Consider the following 17665-nt stretch of genomic DNA (forward strand, 5'->3'; position numbering starts at 1 on the left):
CCTGCCATCACCGTAGACCTCTAATGTTCCACCTGTAAACTGAATCAGTACTGTGAACTTACGTTAACTCGTGTCTTTGCACCCGTGAAACAAGCACATTTATGAGCCATTATCTCCTATTCATCCCGTTCAGGAGGATAATGAGACGGTATAACCCAGCAGAGAGAAGTGTATGAAAGCCAGTCTGAGCTTCGCCTCTTCCTCTTTCTGTGGAGGATTTCTATGGAGCCTGGTACATTATTGCAAGTTATTTAAAAATTCACACATTTCACTATAAATTTCATAGTTTGATTATTGCTCATGTGCCAAACATCTGCTAAGCAACTGGGGGTAAATTATGGCTGGCAGGAAACTTGGAACAGAACAGCATTTATCATGGGGTGGTTGAATAAATCTGCCTTTAATAGATCTACTTTTAGCTATTTTGACATTAACAAGAAACCAGTTACGTCCCAAGTTTTGATAAAGAGCTAAATTAAAAAAAATACATTAATCTATGAGCCGAGGTGAATATTTGTTAGCTTTTTGCTCTGAGATATAACCTTTATTTAATTCAGCATTGTTAGTTTTCCCATTAAACATAGCTTGACATGATCAACACCGCAGGGCTGGCTGTTATGGTAATAACCGAAACCTACAACACCGAGGCAAAAATCTAAAAAACTTTACTTTTTATTTTAATCTCGGAGCCAGTAAAAGAGTTAGTGTACAAGAAAGAAGTGCCTTTTGATATATACAATTCAATAATGTACTAAAAGTGCTCTTATGCTCTCTATAAAGTGCTAAACCCTTTACTTCCATTATTCATCAATCATCTATTTCAGTGGTTCCCAACCTGATGTCCGGACCCTCCAAAGGAGGTTGTCAAAATTAGATTTGCACAAGTATAACCAGCCTGTTCTCATTCCCAGGGCATCAAATACCAAATATTGTTGGTGTTCGATATACTGCCGCACAAGGCATCCTTTAGCAGCGGTATGAAATGCACCAGGCTTTCCATTAACTACAATGTAAACCCATCTGCAGCACCAGTAAACACTCAGAGAAAGTGCTCTGGTGACGTAGTTTAAAGAGCGAAAGAGACACACCGGGAGGGGAGGAGGATGGGCGTTAAGTTTCACTTTCACGTTACAATCAGCTGTTTGTTCTTAAAAAAACTTAATAATTTTAAGCCCAACCATGTTGTTTTTTCCCCCTAAACCTAACTATAGTGGTTTTGTTGCCTAAACCTATAAGCAAGTGTTTTTGTTAAATTCACAACGTTAAGCACGTGTTTACTGCGATGGAAAAGTGACGCCGAGGGGTCTGACAAAGCGTTGAACGTGTTGGTATATAGCTAAAATCATAATAACAGACAAAAGTCTGTATATAAAACTATTTAAAAAGATTCTTATTTTTTGCTACTTAGTCGGCCGAGTTGTGTTTAAACCTGGTATTTGTGCACAGTTGCAGATAAAGATTAGGCTGCACTAATGTTATATTATTAGTATTATACTAATTAGATTCCAGTGGTGGCTGCGTTGGATTGTTTCAGGCATTTCCAATAAGTCCAAAGCGTTGTGAAGTCCAAAAGTCTAAATTTATTGAAGAGGACAGATGTAATAACATGTTTTTCTCTCACGAAATATTCTGCTTCAATCCATATTTGTTGGCGTTTAGCCTTTCAAAAACAACGTTTTTTGCTCTCCCACTTTCCACACACAAGGGGTGCAATCTAACAACACCATGAAATACATTTATTTAACCATCGGCCATCTATTCACAACTATAAAAGAAAACACTACAGATTTGAACTTGCATGTAATTCCCCACATGAAATCCATCAGCTCACTAATAGGGACTGTGGGTCGATATTTGATTGTGGCCATACAGCACCTATACTCCACTCCCGGCTTCAGTAAGTGGGTAAAAGACACACAAACACATCACCATGGTGGTTCATAGCCAGAAGGGCTATAAGAGAGCATGCGGTAATTGTAGTGTGACTGATTGAGGGCCGAGCCGCCCCGTAGCCAACGCAGGGTCTCGCTCGTTTGCAGCGAGAATCGAAAAACCGGGGTTGATCGGGTCACGCGTGTGGGGGGGCGCTTCGTTATCCCAACATGCAACGGCAGCCTCGTCTGTGCTCGTTAACAGCGAGGTCAGATTCATATCAACACCGCACACCTTCACTGTTTTATTGTACAACAGGTTTCCACCTTCCAGACGACATTAACTGCTGCTGACAGCGTTGAGAGTGAATACAGGAGGAAGCTGCTGATTTATTTCCTGTCTTATTGACATATTTAACGAGCTGTGATAAGTCACTGAAGCGACTTGTGACTAGGAATTAATAAGGACCACCGTCTGGTTACTGATAAAACACGTACATGAAAGTTAGATTAAAAAATATTTATATGTATATCTATATTTATAAAGCTTTAAGGCACAGCATCGCTATTTTGCGGTAATTGTATAGTTTTTATTTAGAAATCTAATATACTATAAGGATCTAATTGTGGCGCTTTTATTCTAATCTTTATTTCTAAATTGGAATATTAAATGTTTTCCTATACGCCATATGTCTTTCCCCTTCAATATTTTCTTTTGTTTATAAATTAGAAAGTAAAAAGTAAGCAGAATAAGTAAGATACCCGCATTATGAACTGCGCTCTGTTGCCTCTTAAGAGCATCTGTATCTGCAGCGTTTACATGTACGATTTGGTTTTTAGTGGATCCAAAAATATGTGTATTCCCTAAAATATTTCCACAATTTCAGCGTCGTAAATAAAAAATACAGCCACCGTTTTTGCATGAAATCTGACTTTGCTTTTATGTTGTAGAAGCATGACCTTTTTGAACAAGTTACAAAAAGCAGTTGACTGTGATTACCATCTCAAATGTTATATTCATGCTTTATTGTTGACCCTTGAAAGAAACGTCTACATACATACAGTACATAAATACATATATTGTATACATAAATAGATACATACATAATTAATATTCAAACAGACACACTGTGTCAGTGAAGTCCATCGATGCCGCCGCGTGTCTGACAGGTGTGGGTGATGATATGTACAGCTGAGGTCTACTACAGTTCATGTGGAATCGCTGGCAGGGAAGGAGGACAGCAGAGCCGGGTGGGTGGGTGGGGGGGGCACTGTTAGCAGGAGGTGAAAGTTTTCCAGAAGAAGTTTTTACAGGGGGCTTTGCGGTCGCGCTGAGGCAGCGATAGCCTGTTGTAGACCGCCCTCTCCTCCAGACGAGACTCCAGCGGCTCCTCCAGATCCACAGGTCCCGCTTCCTCCGGCAGCGCGTTGGTGTCCAGAGCTCCGTCCAACAAGCCCGACACCAGCTTCAGGATCAGCTCCTTACGCTCTTTGCTCAGCTCCTGACCAAAAATCAGACACATATATTATTATTAAACATATCATTAAAGAGACTAGATCATGGAAAATGTGAAAATTGAACATCTTTATCGTCATCTTTAACATCTTTACCATCATCTTTAACATCTTTGTTATCATCTTTAACATCTTTATCATCATCTTTAACATCTTTATCGTCATCTTTAACATCTTTACCATCATCTTTAACATCTTTAACATCTTTGTTATCATCTTTAACATCTTTATCATCATCTTTAACATTTTTATTGTCATCTTTAATATCTTTATCATCCTCTTTAACATCTTTATCATCATCTTTAACATCTTTATCATCATCTTTAATATCTTTATCATCACCTTTAATATCTTTATCATCATCTTTAACATCTTTATCATCATCTTTAATATCTTTATCATCACCTTTAATATCTTTATCATCATCTTTAAAAATATTATCATCATCTTTAACATCTTTATCATCATCTTTAATATCTTTATCATCACCTTTAATATCTTTATCATCATCTTTAAAAATATTATCATCATCTTTAACATCTTTACCATCATCTTTAACATCTTTGATATCATCTTTAACATCTTTATTATCATCTTTGACATCTTTATCAACTATCTTACTGTGAAGTCTAAAGTATTATTATTATTTATGTACCCATTTAAGACAGTATGCATAAACTTTATAATGAAAATTAGATGCAATAAAATATCACAAAATAATTATTTTTTGTTGCTTTCAAAAGTAATCTTGATTTTAAGGTCGTTCTTTTTAAAGTTCGAATTATAAAAAAAAAAATCCCACAAACAAATCTATCAATAATAACAATGTAAATCACAGAGAACATTTCCCACATGAACAATTAAAGATCTGCTCACCCTGTTCACGTGGATGGAGCCCCTATCCTCCACAGGAAGCACGGCGGCTGCTTTAACGCTGAACACGACCCCCATGAGAGCTGCTAACACCACCAGGAGCTGCATGCTGTGACACGAGGAGGTGCAGGTGACGGACCAGAGCTAGAGTCACAGGAGCAGGAGGCTCTCGGAGATGGGAAGGAGAGTGTGTGTTGGAGAGAAGAGAGAGAAAGAGAGAGAGTCTGAGCAGCTCCAGAGGAGGAGAGTGCTGATGGAGGAAGTGCGGTGCAGTTGGTGGCAGCTGGTCACAAGATTTGGAAATGTTCTTCTGCTCTACCTCCCCAAAGTCCCTCACTCTTTTATACCCCTGTCTGCCACTGACGTACAGGGTGGTGGGTGTATGACGGAGGGTGGAGGGTGTATGTGTGAGGGTGGTTTTTGGGGGGGCGGATGGGGGAGGATGTATGTGTGAGTGTGGAAGAGGAGGGGGAGATGAAGGGTTCAGAATAGAACAAATGGAACCGTTGAACACTTAACCTTTTTGACAAATTGGGAACATCTGCAGAGGGCGACGACGTCAACGGGCTTTCACATCAACGTAGAACTAATGTATTGACAGTTGTGATAGACGACCTCGAGCGAGACCTCTTCAGAGAGAGGTGGACGGACAATTCCACAACTCGTAAACCGGGTGATGTCGTACTCTAATCGCCTGGTCACATTTCCCTGTAAGCAGCAATCATCAAAAATCTAAAAGAAATACAAAGTGACAACAAGCCGACTTATCGGTGCTTCTGTCAACATCTGATTCCCGTCACGCCGCCTCCGTGCGCCTCTCTGACACCTGCAGATTACAATTGAGCTGTCTGACACTCGGCATGATGGGAGGAAGTGCCTTCAGGAAATGCACATCACCCGTCTGCTGAAGTAAACAAAGTTGTTAAAAGAAGAACAAGAAGAAGAAGAAGAAGCAATTCTTCTCCAGCAGTTCAATGCTAGATGTACAACGGGGTTGATGGTTAACGTTGGTCCAGAGCTGCAACGATTAATTGATTAGTTGTCAACTATTAAATTCAACGCCAACTATTTTGGTAATCGATTAATCGGTTTGAGTCATTTTTTAAAGAAAGAAAAAAGTCAAAATTGTGAATATTTTCTGGTTTCTTTCCTCCTCTATGACAGTAAACTGGATATCTTTGAGTTGTGGACAAAACAAGATATTTGAGGACGTCGTCTTGGGCTTTGGGAAACACAGATCAATATTTTTCACCATTTTCAAACATTTTATAGACCAACTAATCGATTAATAGAGAAAATAATCGCTAGTTGCAGCCCTAGTTATAACACGGGCAGTTTAGTGGATTAAATTTAATATATTTTTATTTGCTTGTCTGAATTAAACACAAAACAACGGCCTTTGGTTCAGGATAGATATTATAGGCAGATGCTGATGAGTGATTTCACCACCAAATAAAAGCTATTTCCCAACTAGTTATGCAAAAGGAAAAGTCATTAAAGCTGCAACGATTAATCAATTGACAGTCAATTAATCGGTTTGAGTCATTTTTTAAGAAATAAACAGTCAATATTCTCTGATTCCAGCTCCTTAAATGTGAATATTTACGGGTTTGTTTCCTCCTCTGTGACAGTTAACTGAATATCTTAGAGTTGTGGACAAAACAAGACATTTGTCATTTGGGAAACACTCATTTTTCACAATTTTCTGACATTTTATAGATCAAACAACTAATCGATTTTCTGTCTGAATTAAACACAAAACAATGGCCTTCGATTCAGGATAAACACTACAGGCAGGTTTGTACCACCAAATACAAACTCTATCCCAACTAATTATACAAAAAGAAAAGTCCTATCTGGACTCTGCAAGTAGTAATGAATGTGAGAGTACAACATATTCCAGTTAAATATATTATAGGCTGTGGCTGCAGCTCAATTATATTCACACTATAGACTAAGCTGTTTGGATTAAACTAGTGAGAAATGGTTTCTGGCAACCAGCGCACATTCAAAAATGAGTAAATTCCCTTTTTGTCTCAGCCAAGTCTTTCCTACACAACATTCTTTGGAGGTTTGCCTCCAGTGTTTATGATTTATATAACATTAACTAAAATATTAATGAAGCAGAATACATTACAGTTTTTGCCCGTCTTCATTCAAGTGTGGCAACAAATAATTATGTCTAGGATGCATTTGTCTGATATAATACGATAACATATGTCGCGGCTTACATAAAGACTCATTTATTTGTAAATATTGTGGCCTTTGCTGAAGCTAAATTGCATCAAGAAATGAAGTTCACTCTTAGAAAAGAAAAGATTTGTGTGAGCGACTCCCAAACTACTGCAAAACCCAATTATACTGGTCCATACGAGAGAGAAACTCCTCACCAAAACTGATTACGGAGAGTTGATTAGATATAATAAAACATACGCTCTTGTCGGGAGGAGAAATTGTTTCAAGTGTTTTTGAGAAGCTTGCCCTCCAGGATGTATATCGCCGAAATAGCACAATTAACATGGTTTATACTGCGGTGACGTCTTTCGACGGTGCTACCGGCAGGGAACATACAGAACTTATATTTCAGTACGCCTCGGTTGATATGTTCAAAAAGGGATTCGTCGTGCTTTCAGAACAGTGTTTGAGGTATTTTCTTCCACACACTGCTGATCTGGAGAAAGGGCCCCGGAGCCAATCCAAAGATTAGCTGACTGTTGAAACGTCTGTACTGGCAATTCAGTGTGTTTGAAGAATCTACAACAACCGGGCTGCTTATAAAGTATATCTGCAGTCCGGCCTGAAAGAGACTTCACGCTGTGAAGAACGTCAGCATGACGACAGGATCCGGGTGCTCCCACATCTTATTAATGTGCGTAGAAGTCTCCATTTTCACTACATCTACTTCACGTATATGGCCTCGAGCAACACCTCGACAGCTCTCTGAAAGGAATCACAAAGGAACACTGACTCAAAGATCATCTGAGGATTACGTGTTGGGTGTTATCTATTAAACAGGCGGATCTGGAAACATCGAAATCATCTGACTTTAGGGCGATAACGCCAGAATCTTCTATCACGATAGAGGTAATTTCATATCTCGATAACAATACATTTAATTATTTATTAATCGCATGATTAAAGTGGCAGTAGGCAGTATATTTTTGGCATCTTTGCATATTGTAATTCAAGTGTTCTGAGAGAAAACTAGACTTCTGCACTTCCTCATGGCTCTGTTTTCAGGCTTTAGAACATCTAGACCGTGACGGCAGACTTTGACCAATCACAGGTCATTTCAGAGAGAGAGAGAGAGCGTTCCTATTGGCTGTACTCCGGTCATGTGACTGGAACTTTCATGTCAGAGAACATCTGAGGAGAGAAATAGGCATTAACGTAACATAATGTTGATTCATATTTGATCAGCGCTTCCTAGTTTGACCGTTTGCGTTGGAGTTCGCGAGTGATCGACAGCCGGCTCTCATAGACGGCAGCTGGACAGCAGACCTCAGATCAGCTCTTACTGCTTGTTTTCTTCCGGTCTGTGAAATCTTACAGATGCCGTTAGGAGCACCGGAGGACACAAAGGCACATGATTTTTTTTTCAGGTTACCTGTTTCATGTACTACTGTCACGATATAGCGACCGTTTTATAAAAAAAACTTTTTTTAATCATATTTGCTCCAATCTCACCTCATTCAGCTTTAATCGCGCATTTTTTATCTGTTCAAAATGTACCTTAATGGGAGATTTGTCAAATATTTATTATACCTATCAACATGGGAGAGGGCAAATATGCTGCTTTATGCAAATATATGTATATATTTATTATTGGAAATCAATTAACAACACAAAACAATGACAGATATTGTCCAGAAACCCTCACAGGTACTGCATTTAGCATCAAACAATATGCTCAAATCATTACATGGCAAACTGCAGCCCAACAGGCAACAACAGCTGTCAGTGTGCTGACTTGACTATGACTTGCCCCAAACTGCATGTGATTATCATAAAGTGGGCATGTCTGTAAAGGGGAGACTCGTGGGTACCCATAGAACCCATTTACATTCACATATCTGGAGGTCATAGGTCAAGGGACCCCTTTGAAAATGGCCATGCCAGGTTTCCCTCGCCAAAATTTAGTGTAAAGTTTGGAGTGTTATTTAACCTCCTTCACGACAAGCTAGTATGACATGGTATGGACAAGTTTCATATACCAGTATCTTCACTCTAGCTTTGAGCCCGCTACAACCTCCAAAAGATCGATTACGTTGACGCCTTTTTATCACGTTAACTTTGACAGCCCTAATCACGATCTAAAAAGATTTCTGCTAATTCAATAAAGTATTAAATAAAACAGTCTATATGTAATAACAACATGGTAAAGCCTATTTTTGTATACTCCAGTGTGAATTAAATACTTGACAAATGAAAAGTATTTTCTCATTTTAAGAACGTTATTGCAAAATGAACACAACAGTTTTAAGTGAAATTATAGAGAAAAAATAAATAAATACAGGCCTAGCCTATATCACGATAAAAACAATATAGAATAATATATACCATAGACATTTTAATATCGTTTTGATGACTTATATCAACATATTTCCCAGCCCTAGTTGACTTACATAAGAGTTTAAAGACCTTAAAGAGTCCTGTTACTGCAGCACAGATATTATGATTAAAACACATAAACATCAAATTAAATATGTATGGGTACTCCTTCAGTGGTCTTAATGTAAGACAGCGGATATATGCTCCATATGTGAACACAAACAACGTAGAGCACAGCCACCGTAACGCACTATAAAGGCAGTATATGATAATAATAATAATGTACTGTGCTGTTGCAGGTTGGTCACATTTTAATAGGAAAAGCAGCACCGGGGCCGCGGTCTTACACAATCACCAGAGTTGATGCAACTGAGGGCAACAGTGACGCTTCACACTGCAAAACACTGACTGACTGATCTGAACAATTTAATGGAGCCGAGGGGCTTTTCATTCAGAAACTCAAAGAAAACCAAAAATACAAATCCTCTGAATAAGCATTTGAACAGTATGATTTAAAATGCATTCCTTTAAACCTCTAGAGTTTAAATATATAACAGATTAAAGGATGCCATCTTGTGTCTGGATACTGAAACTGCACCTCACATTTGCAGTGAGCGGCAGCTGAAGCACATCACATATTAACCTGCATTTGGTTGGAGAGTTGTAAAGATTAGCTCAAAAATATAAGACAGGTTTAGTGGATCGAGACCTTGAACAGATCTTTAACTTTTTCCGACTGTCCTGCAGCCAGAGTGAAACAAGAACAGGATCATTTTACTGCAATCAAACAGTAGTGGAAGTACATTTACACAAGTACTGTACTTAAGCACAATTTTGACATACCTGTACTTCAGTTGAGTATTTCCATTTTGTTACTTTCTACCTCACTACATCTCAGTGGTAAATATTGCACTTCTTACTCCACTACATTTACTTTACACTAGTTACTTTTTAAATGATTGGATTATATAACATGATGCAGTACTATAATATTAATCTACCCAATATATCAAAAAATTGGCTCCACAGTGACGGACTACAACATTAAAAAGCTCTTATGCATATTTGTTAGTGATAAAAACAGAATATTATATTATCATGATAATATAACACTGTGAAAGGAGCCATTCTTCATAATGACTACTTTTACTTTTCATACTTTGATCACATTTTGCTGATAAAACCTTTAACTGGTAACTTGATGGCTAACGACCCAGAGATATAGCATGTTTTCTGTTAATTCAGTCTATAATTAAATAATTAAATACTAATAAAATACTATAATACAACGTCGTTATACCATTGGCTCATAAGCCTTGTTAGAAGTGGGAACCAAACGTCAGATATTTTCCACAGAGATAAACAAAAACATTCATTTTCGACACGCCAACATTTTTTTAAATGATTAATTCACAATCATATTTTTTTTTTTAGCAAAAGCCTCTTTTATTCGGCCCAACTATGACGATAACGATATATATCACGATATAGCATGTTTTCTGTTAATTCAATAAAGTCTATATTAAAGAATTAAATACTTGACTAATAAAAAGTACTGAGTATTTTCTCATTTTAAGAACCTGAGTGTAAAATGAACACAACAGTTTGAAGTGAAATTATAGAGAATAAATAAATAAATGTAGGCCTAGCTTATATCACGATAGAAACGATATAGAAAAATGTACAAGTCTCAAAAATTGGCTCCACAGTGACGAGCTACAACATTAAAAAGCTCTTATGCATATTTGTTAGTGATAAAAACTGAATATTCCATCATGATAATATAACTGTGATCACTAACGACCCAGAGATACCAACGTTGTTTTACTGTTGGCTCATAACTCTTGTTAGAAGTGGGAACCAAACGTCAGATATCTTCCACAGAGATAAACAAAAACATTCATTTTGGACCCGCCAAAAATGTTTAAATCATTAATTCACAATAATAATTATTTTTAGGAAAAGCCATACTTTTATTCGGCACTTTTCTAAAAGCTCTGTGGATGTATATATTTTTTTAAATGATTCGTCTACATTAAAATGTATCAACATAACCTTTAAGTAACATTTTGAATTCAAGACTTTTACTTGAAAGGTAGTATTTATCACTCCGCCCTATAGATTTATTACCGGTGACAGTTATTCTACTCATCATTGTATTTTGTATGAAAAGGTTGGGTGCAGCATCTCCAACAGTAAGACGTGATAGGCATTGTGTTTTATTTATTTATAATAATGTCCTTATTAAATTGGTCCTATAGTCATTTTTTGGATGAAAAAACTCAGAACAGTTTACAAAATACATTCAAATTAAACACAATTGTACCTATATGTGATTTTAAATCCATGATTACATAGAATGTAACAGTTGTTTTCATTGTTCTTTTGTTGTCTGGTTGATTGCTTCTTGTAATTCGTTAATTGTTATATTTATTTAGTTTTATTGTACTCTCGGCATCATTGAAAATGAGGCCATAACCTCAAAGATTCCTCGAGATTTAAATAAAGGTTAAATTAATGAATGAAAACATTTTTTTAAGGCTAAGGTATTTCTACTTTTACTTAAATAAAAAAAATATTTGTACGTCTTCCAGCACTGCAATCAAACATTACTTTGTTTAAGCACCACACCTTTTAACAATATCAAATGTTTTAACCAGAACAAAACAAACTTTAGTGGTAATTTAGTGCAAATAAAGAAGCTTGAGTAAAACCCGTCAGTGGCTGAGCTGAACGCACACAGATCTCAAAGAACCATTTTCATGTTACCAATTTATTACAGCTCTTATAAAAACCACAAATTCATTGCTCAGGTGATGTGACACTATTCATCGACAGATTCAATGTGGACATACAGCTAATAATAGGTAACTGACCGTGTAAATGACTCAGCAAACAGGCTTACAACAGTACAAGCCAACTACCGCTAGTCAATACTGCAAGTTAATAATTGCATAAGTAACATATTAAAAAGACATTTCTCGCGATGCAAAGCTCCAATGCCCTGTTGAATTTTTTAGCTTAATTTTTGCATTTAAACTTCATAAAGACTTTTATATCAAATTGATGGTCAAAGCTGAGCAAATTTATTTCATCTGAAGTTCTTTTTAAAGGGACACTTTTCTCAACTATTAACACTTGAGCTTTCTTTGAGGCCACTATGCGCGTGTGCCTGGTACACTTTGATAGATACAGAACAAGTTCAACCAATTTCAGGCACTATAGGGTTCATGTGTAAGAGGACACATCAGTAATCTGAATATACAGTCATGACAGATGGCAACCGTGCGTTTTATCCTATATGAGCACAAACTGATATTAAACATTACAAATAAAAGTATACATTACATTTACTCTGTGTGGTATGTAATGCACTACATAATGCGTATATGACAATGAATCCGATAGACAGTACACAGTTTCAGAGTGAGGTCCGGTTTCGACGGTAAATGCTCTTCCCACTCGGCCCAGCCCGTTAAATCGCTCTTCACAAGAATACCGATGAGACGGTTACAGAGTAAAAATGAAGAAAACAAATACATCCGTAAAATAAAAAAAACACAGAGAGCATGTAAGACTGGAAGGAACGAAACATTAACTCGTTGTATATAACTCAGCAAGACTGAATATTAGGCGCCCCCGTAAACTGTTTAGGAGGCAGCTCTCTTCAGTGGTGCTGAACTGTGTTGAGGAGGTGAAGGAGCCAGAGAACGAGGTGGTTTATCGGTGATCTGAGGGGCCAGGTAGAGGATGAACATGGTGCTCTGTTGATGCTGGTCATGCTTCACGGAGTACCTGCCGACGGTTGGGAAAGATACTGAGTGAAAAGTGGTAAATATGTGTTTTTAAATTACACTCAAATCAAATATGAAAATTATTTTTTTAAACAACATTTACCTTTTTGGCGAACTCGGGCAGGACGAATGATGCTCTGTGAATTTCAGTGTTGTAATATTTAAGGGTCATACTTTCCGAGTCTTCTTTCGACAGCGCTCTCGCCGGTTCCTTGAAATTTGTTTCCTAATTCAAAAGTGAAAAGACACCTCAGTCATTCAGAGGACATCAAGAAACATACAGACGAGTTCATTGTGCTGTACAGTACGCTACACAAAATACTACAGGACGCTAAAAAAAAAAATACTACAGAATGGTTTTATAATAAGTCGGTGGCATTTACAGGCAATCCGAAAGCAATCAGAGAAGTGGTGAACGGCGAACAGAGACCGGCTGGCACACTTACAGGATTTCTACTGCAGAGCATGAATCCAATTTGGCCACTGGGATACGTTGGGATGGTGCAGTAGGCGTAGTCCACCACGGGGAATAAGGTCTTGCAGAAGGTTTGCATCTCCTTTATCAACTCCAAATGGAGCCATTGACACTCTCCTGTGAAAATGACACAAGAGCAAAGAGAGGGCATGTTAATCTCCTGTCTGCCGTTGTTCCATCTTGAGGCAGTTAGAAGACAAACGATATAAATGGAAAACACAACAGCTCCAGGGGAAAGAGTTAATAAAAGACACAAGTAATAGTCTTTTTACTCTGTAGACTTGAAAAGGGGATGTAACTTGACATTTAGTAGCATAGATATAACTTGTACTCAAGTTAGCACTTAACTAAAACTGTGGTGAAATATAAACTTACCCTGGGAACAAATGATTCCACCCTTCCTCAACGCCATCTTCATCAGTTGATAGTAAGACTCCTTGAACAAACTCTCAGCAGGCCCTGAGACAAAAAAAACACAACTCAGAATTTGACTGCCTCCTGTAACCGTTGGCAAAGAAAGGTGTCGTTTCACTTAAAGTGGCAGTAGGCAACAATATTTTGGCATAATTTGGCAAAAATTCCATAATAACCTTCCAGCATATTGTAATTCAAGTGATCTGAGAGAAAACTACACCTCTGCACCTCCTCATGGCTCTGTTTACAGGCTTTAGAACATCTTGCCCGTGACGGCCGACTTTGACCAATCACAGGGCATTTCAGAGAGAGCGTTCCTATTGGCTGTTCCACAAAAGGAGATGCGCGTTCACGTCTGGTCTCTGTAGATAGTGAAAGCCTTGGTCAATGGCGGAACAACCTACTGGAAAGCTTGCTATTCCAGCATTGGCAGCAACTGCCTACACCTCAAAACAACCCAAAAAAAGAAAGACAGACTTTCAAAAAGACAGTCCAAACTGTTGATGTCGTTAGAAGGTAATGTGTAGCTCGCTGCGGTAGCCTCCTCAGATGTAGCGAGCACGTATGAAGCGCGTGCATATGCCCGTTCTCGTGTGGGGGGAGGGGCTTCGGACAGAGAGGGGAGAGCGGAGAGAGGAGAGAGAGGAGAGAGCAACTCGAGGGGATGCAGGATTTTGCGTTTTCCGGATTTCTACGCACTGCAGCTTTAAAAAGTGTCTCTTACCGACGGGGTCTGAGGAATCGGTTATAATGACGTCGAAGGCATCCTGGTTCTTCTTCATGAACTCAAAGCCGTCTCCAACATGGAGGTTGGCCTTGGGGTTGTAAAACGCTGTGGCCATCCCCGGGAGGAACTTCTTCGACGCATTAATGACCTCCTACACAGAAGAGAACATTAACACCGATATGAGCAGGCAGCACTCAGGTGCAGTATTTAAAAAATCATCAGTATAACTTTACTAGAAAAAAGTCATAGTATTATAAAGAAGTAATTTTAGGTGTTATTTTAGAGGGGAAATAGAGCAGCGTGCCTCCTGTGTGAAAATGAGGAACGTGGAGCATCTTGTGAAGTTATCCTAAGTATATTTAGTAATAACAAAATACTTCATCTTTGGCACATCAGCACCACATCATCATCAGTATCAGGACCTTGAAAAGATTGTGCAAGAAACTGCGTTTATTCCGAAGAAAGAATCACACGGACCTGATGGGGAAACTGACTCTTTTGTGGAGGAGGAAGTTACTTTACTTTTTTTCTCACAAAGTTATGACTTTATTCTCGTAATATTCCGACTTTTTTTCTTGAAATAGTATGACTTTATTCTCATTAAATTACGACTTTTTTCTCGGAATATTATGACTTAATTCTCGAAATTGTGGCCCTAATACTCCGTCGTACTAATCAGTATAACTCTCTAGAGAGAAGCTATAATCCTTGTCAGTGTTGTTGCTCCCACCTCATCTATCTCACACTGAACCACCGACTCCACCAGAGGATGCTTCACCACTTCCCTCAGCACTCCGCCATCTCCACCTCCAATAATCAGCACCTGGAAAGAAGATGAAACAGGCTGAACCATCAAGACGGGGAAACATGACTCATCCTGAGTGTGTAGCCACACTGCAGCTTCATTCATTCATTCATTCATTCATCCCCCAACAACAACAGATCTGAGTACCTTCTTGGGGCAAGGGTGACTGTACAGAGGAAGGTTGGCAATCATCTCCTGATAGGAAAACTCATCCCTCTCTGTGACCTGGATCAATCCATCCAGCACCAGGACGTTCCCGTAGGTTTTACTGAAAAGTAAGCAAAGTGTGAGTCACATTTGAAAGCGGAAGCTAAACTGATACCAACTAATATGTTGACATAACTTGAGCAACCACTTCTACCGTTAAAACCGGTTTGCTGCGGTGACCAACCTGTCAGTTACCGTTGTTAAAAATCAACTCCTTTGGTGTGTGGATCTATCCTGTGTACTGTTTACTTGTCATATATTGAGAGCCTGTTAACTTTTCCATTCATTTGCTAGTTTAAAGGTTTGTCGATGATGGACAGGAATTGCCTAAATAATATTGTGAAAGTCTGCTCCAAAATCATCGGAACCCAGCAGAGCGACTAAAACTCTCTCTGGGAGAAACGTGTTCTCCAGAAGGCCAAAAATATGATTAATCACGACCACATCCTGTCCAGTGAGTTTACACTAACGCCTTTCTGGAATGAACGAAAACAAAAATGTTTTATTTACTTTGAATGTAAAAGTTATTTTGCACTAACCATATAATGTTTGTCCGTGTTTGCATTAGGTACATTCCTGGAATGTAATTTGCAAGGTGCAATACTCTTGGCACTTTATTCTATTTATTCCTTTATTCTTGTATTGATTGTTTTTATTGCAAATATTTTTTTTATTCTTGTACTTTTATTGCTCTTGCACCTCCCCATATGCCACCTATACTGCGTTCCCTCTGTCATTGAAAAAAATCAAGGAGCTGGTATCATTAAAACAATTTTAATTTCAAATGAAGGCTTTAGAAGCAGACTCTATGGCATGCCAATGTTTTTAGCCCCCTTGCTGTACAGCTGACTCCCAGAAAAGTTCCTTTTTGTCCCCCCATTTGTCTTCAGATAGTTCTCTTTCAATGCAAATTTTAGTGCTTGTTTTAAATGCAGATGTATCTGTATCTATATCTGTATCTGTATCTGTATCTATATCTGTTGTATCTGTATCTGTAGTATCTATATCTGTTGTATCTGTATCTGTTGTATCTGTATCTATATCTGTATCTGTTGTATCTGTATCTGTTGTATCTATATCTGTATCTGTATCTGTTGTATCTGTAGTATCTATATCTGTTGTATCTGTATCTGTATCTATATCTGTATCTGTATCTGTAGTATCTATATCTGTATCTGTATCTGTTGTATCTGTATCTGTTGTATCTGTAGTATCTATATCTGTTGTATCTGTAGTATCTGTATCTATATCTGTATCTGTTGTATCTGTATCTGTTGTATCTATATCTGTAGTATCTATATCTGTAGTATCTATATCTGTTGTATCTGTATCTGTAGTATCTATATCTGTAGTATCTGTATCTGTTGTATCTGTATCTGTAGTATCTATATCTGTTGTATCTGTATCTGTAGTATCTGTATCTATATCTGTAGTATCTGTATCTGTATCTGTAGTATCTGTATCTATATCTGTTGTATCTGTATCTATAGTATCTGTATTTATATCTGTAGTATCTGTATCTATATCTATATCTGTAGTACCTGTATCTATATCTGTAGTATCTGTTGTATCTGTATCTGTAGTATCTGTTGTATCTGTATCTGTAGTATCTGTATCTGAATCTGTTGTATCTGTATCTGTAGTATCTATATCTGTAGTATCTGTATCTGTAGTATCTATATCTGTTGTATCTGTTGTATCTGTATCTGTATCTATAGTATCTGTATCTATATCTGTAGTATCTGTATCTATATCTGTATCTATATCTGTAGTATCTGCATCTATATCTGTTGTATCTGTATCTATAGTATCTGTATCTATATCTGTAGTATCTGTATCTATATCTATATCTGTAGTACCTGTATCTATATCTGTAGTATCTGTTGTATCTGTATCTGTATGTTGTATCTGTATCTGTAGTATCTGTTGTATCTGTATCTGTAGTATCTGTTGTATCTGTAGTATCTGTATCTATATCTGTATCTATAGTATCTGTATCTGTTGTATCTGTATCTGTAGTATCTGTTGTATCTGTATCTATATCTATATCTGTAGTACCTGTATCTATATCTGTAGTATCTGTTGTATCTGTATCTATAGTATCTGTATCTGTTGTATCTGTATCTGTAGTATCTGTATCTATATCTATATCTGTAGTACCTGTATCTATATCTGTAGTATCTGTTGTATCTGTATCTATATCTGTTATATCTGTAGTATCTGTATCTGTATCTATATCTGTTGTATCTGTATCTATAGTATCTGTATCTATATCTGTAGTATCTGTATCTATATCTATATCTGTAGTACCTGTATCTATATCTATATCTGTAGTATCTGTTGTATCTGTATCTGTATCTATATCTGTTGTATCTGTATCTATAGTATCTGTATCTATATCTGTATCTATATCTATATCTGTAGTATCTGTAT

At 37.6% G+C, this 17665-nt stretch overlaps 2 protein-coding genes across 3 annotated transcripts in view; both read right to left on the reverse strand.

The window, feature by feature from the left end:
• Positions 1-2875: 2875 nt before the first annotated feature.
• Positions 2876-4601, reverse strand: cort (cortistatin). The gene is made up of 2 exons (XM_037771683.1): positions 4263-4601; positions 2876-3373 (listed from the first exon to the last, which is right to left on the reverse strand). The coding sequence occupies exons 1-2, from the start codon at positions 4365-4367 to the stop codon at positions 3146-3148; spliced, it is 333 nt and encodes a 110-aa protein (XP_037627611.1). The 5' UTR covers positions 4368-4601; the 3' UTR covers positions 2876-3145.
• A 6962-nt stretch (positions 4602-11563) lies between these two features.
• The window catches only part of srm (spermidine synthase), a 7122-nt gene continuing 1020 nt past the window's right edge, over positions 11564-17665 (reverse strand). The window contains exons 2-8 of one of the 2 annotated variants that reach the window (XM_037773479.1): positions 15173-15293; positions 14951-15043; positions 14218-14371; positions 13455-13538; positions 13051-13196; positions 12708-12830; positions 11564-12627 (exon numbers count right to left, since the gene is read on the reverse strand). In XM_037773479.1, the coding sequence (XP_037629407.1) occupies positions 12595-12627; positions 12708-12830; positions 13051-13196; positions 13455-13538; positions 14218-14371; positions 14951-15043; positions 15173-15293 (754 nt within the window). In that variant the 3' untranslated portion in view covers positions 11564-12594. The remainder of the gene's footprint in view (positions 12628-12707; positions 12831-13050; positions 13197-13454; positions 13539-14217; positions 14372-14950; positions 15044-15172; positions 15294-17665) is intronic. The other variant, XM_037773480.1, reaches the window with a different exon arrangement.

The sequence above is a fragment of the Sebastes umbrosus genome, chromosome 6 (genome assembly GCF_015220745.1).
Source record: "Sebastes umbrosus isolate fSebUmb1 chromosome 6, fSebUmb1.pri, whole genome shotgun sequence".
Classification (NCBI taxonomy): domain Eukaryota; kingdom Metazoa; phylum Chordata; class Actinopteri; order Perciformes; family Sebastidae; genus Sebastes; species Sebastes umbrosus.